General features: G+C 35.2%; 1 protein-coding gene across 1 annotated transcript; it reads left to right on the forward strand.

Annotated features, from left to right (window-relative positions):
* The first annotated feature begins 269 nt into the window (after nucleotides 1–269).
* LOC109222025 (phospholipase A1-II 1-like) lies at nucleotides 270–2,282 on the forward strand. Its single transcript, XM_019386435.1, has 2 exons — nucleotides 270–1,010; nucleotides 1,437–2,282. Exons 1-2 carry the CDS (start codon nucleotides 351–353, stop codon nucleotides 2,019–2,021), a joined length of 1,245 nt encoding a protein of 414 aa, XP_019241980.1. The 5' UTR covers nucleotides 270–350; the 3' UTR covers nucleotides 2,022–2,282.
* The last annotated feature ends 743 nt before the right edge of the window (nucleotides 2,283–3,025 follow it).

Below are 3,025 nucleotides of genomic sequence, written 5' to 3' on the forward strand. Positions count from 1 at the left end.
ACATTTATAATGTTTGGTTCCATCATGTGCGATTTAAATATTCAAGTGTTAGATCTGCCATAATGCCTAAAAAATGAATCAATCAAATTTAAATATTTCTACATGTTTTTTTGGAAACGGATAAAAATCAAAACTTTCAAAGGTATGGCCGGCCGTATTCTCGAGTATGGCCCAAAAAGAGTACTATCTAATTTCTCATTTTTGTAAAATTCATAAAAGCAAAAGGGAGTTAAACCACAAGTTTCCCAACCTATAGGATAGGGTATTTAAATAGAAGAATAACTAACGGACACACCACAGGAGGAACATACTCAACTGTTCCAGAGCAACAAAAATCCAATATAGAGAAGATGCAAATTCCTGTATTTTCCTTTGGTTTTATTTTTCTTCTTTTCAATTTAGAGAAGATACATAGTGCAGACCCATATAAGGGCAATATAGCAGAAAGATGGAGGTTTCTTAGTGGGAATAACAGTTGGGAAGGCTTATTAAATCCATTAGACAATGATCTTCGTCGATACATTATTCACTATGGAGAAATGGCACAAGCAACTCGAGATGTCTTTAACACCAACAAACTATCAAAGTATGCAGGAAGTTGCAGATACTCAAAAAAGAACCTCTTATCTCGAGCTGGGATTGAAATGTCCAATCCATTCAAATATGAGGTGACCAAATATATTTACGCGACATCATCTGTCCAAGTTCCAGAAGCATTGATCATAAAATCTTTGTCAAGGGAAGCTTGGAGCAAGGAGTCAAATTGGGTTGGTTTTGTTGCTGTTGCTACTGATGAGGGGAAAGTTGCTTTAGGAAGAAGGGATATAGTAATTGCTTGGAGAGGAAGTGTTCAGACTATGGAATGGTTTAATGATTTTGACTTTATTCAAGTCTCTGCCCCTGAAATCTTTGGTCAAAAATCTATTCCCAAAGTTCATCACGGTTGGTATTCCGTTTATACTTCTAATGATTCACGATCACCATTCAGTAAGGCCAGTGCAAGAGACCAGGTAAATCCATCTTCCTTTTACAAGAAATGAGACTTTTTTTTTTCTTGCTTAAAGGGCTAATAATTTAGTTTCTAAGTATTAATCATGTAAAACAAAAAACACTCCCGCTCTAATTTATGCGAACTTATTTGACTGGACATAAAGTTTTAGAAAAAAAAAACAAAGATTTTTAAACTTATAGTCCTAAACAAGCAATAACATTTGTATGTCTATACATAATTCTTTTGAAACTTGTGGTGTTAAACATGCGAGAGTATTTGTATGTCTATAAAAACTTCTCATTGAGGGTAAAAATGAAAGTTTATATTAAATTAATTTCAAATTTAAAAAGGGATCATTTATTTTAACGAACCAAAAAGGAAATAGGTTAATATAAACGAGAGCAGAGGAAGTACTGTATTAATAATCTTTGGATTCTCCTTTTAGGTTCTTGGTGAAGTTCAAAGATTGGTGGAGCAATACAAGAATGAGGAAATTACCATAACAGTAACAGGACATAGCATGGGGGCAGCAGTTGCGACATTAAATGCAGTGGATATTGTTTTCAACGGATTTAACAAGGGCTTTCCAGTAACTGCATTTCTATTTGCAAGTCCTAGAGTGGGAGATGAAAATTTGAAGAAAACTTTCTCCAAACTTGTAAATCTTCGAGCTCTAAGAGTCCGAAATGCGCCAGATATAGTTCCAAATTACCCATTGCTTGGTTACTCTGATGTTGGTGTTCAATTAGACATTGATACTACGAAGTCGACATATCTAAGAAGTCCTGGAGATGAGAGCAGTTGGCATAATATGGACTGTTACTTGCATGGAGTTGCTGGAACGCAAGGATCAAAAGGAGGGTTTAAGCTAGAAGTGCAACACGATATTTCTGTAGTTAACAAGTATTTAGACGCGTTAAAAGATGAATATGGTGTACCAGCATCGTGGTGGGTTGAGAAGAACAAAGGGATGGTTCAACAGCAAGATGGATCTTGGATTCTCATGGATCATGAAGATGATGATCTTTAGTTATTTTTCAAGGAAAAATAGAATATAATATAAGAGGTTTTTGTTTAACCAGAAAATAAGAATTTCGGTCAAAGCGTAATTTTAGAAGAACTTAAGTTACCGATAATCAAATAAGGAAATAAATATGTAACAAGAAAGGAAAATTAAACTCAGAAGTAGCCGAGTAAGCAATATAAAGCAATGTAAATGAGTTTATTCCAATTATCGTCAATGTCCCCATACAAATGTTATTTCTCTCCCTTTTATAGTTATTTCTAAGTACTACGTTTCTTTCCTCTCATAATAGAGTCATTATGAGCAATTAATGACATTAATAAGACGTTATGATTGACAATCGTAACTGTTTCGTGAATATTCCCTAAGGTTCCCTATCATTAATTGCAGATATTACGCATCTGTACTTTTTGCTGTCTGGGTTCATTCCAACGGTGTCTCTTCAAGAGATCCGAGTAACCGTTCTTTTTTATTTTCTGGTACCTTTGCCCGTACCTATTAAGACCCGCGTCTCTTTGTGTACCCTTTGACAACTGTCACACTTCTATTAATCCACGTGTCTTGACTTGTCAGCCACATAATTAATTCAAAATGCTGACTCGATTTTTCCCAATACAAATAGTCCCCCCACTTGCCATTTATTCAGCAATTGAATATTTGAGAAGTGGATCTCATTAAAGCGGGAATATTTGCCGCCATTCCTACATATCATTATACAATTTTCAGAACTGATGCTTCGTATGTCACTTCCATTTATTGCATGTGACACGTGGTGGCTTTTGATTGGTTATGCAGTTCCTGAGCGTCTTTTAGGGCTTTTTTACGGCTGCATCAACCACGAAGTGATAGTTTTCATAATGACGTTTCCATCATTACCGTTTTTGTTTGACGGTTTCTTCTGAGTATAAATATACTCTTTGTCTTTTCTTTCCCGAAAAAGTTTCTCATACTTTGCCATTCAACCTTTTCTTACTTTGCCATTCAACCTTTTCTTCACTTTCGTATAGCTA

This window comes from Nicotiana attenuata, unplaced genomic scaffold (assembly GCF_001879085.1).
Source record: "Nicotiana attenuata strain UT unplaced genomic scaffold, NIATTr2, whole genome shotgun sequence".
Taxonomy (NCBI): Eukaryota; Viridiplantae; Streptophyta; class Magnoliopsida; order Solanales; family Solanaceae; genus Nicotiana; species Nicotiana attenuata.

What these genes read in the sequence shown, in the direction of transcription:
- LOC109222025 (XM_019386435.1), top strand. Translation starts at nt 351, where the DNA reads ATGCAAATTCCTGTATTTTCCTTTGGTTTTATTTTTCTTCTTTTCAAT. An exon ending in AGGCCAGTGCAAGAGACCAG is followed by an intron (nt 1,011 to 1,436) that starts GTAAATCCATCT and finishes TTCTCCTTTTAG; the next exon opens with GTTCTTGGTGAAGTTCAAAG.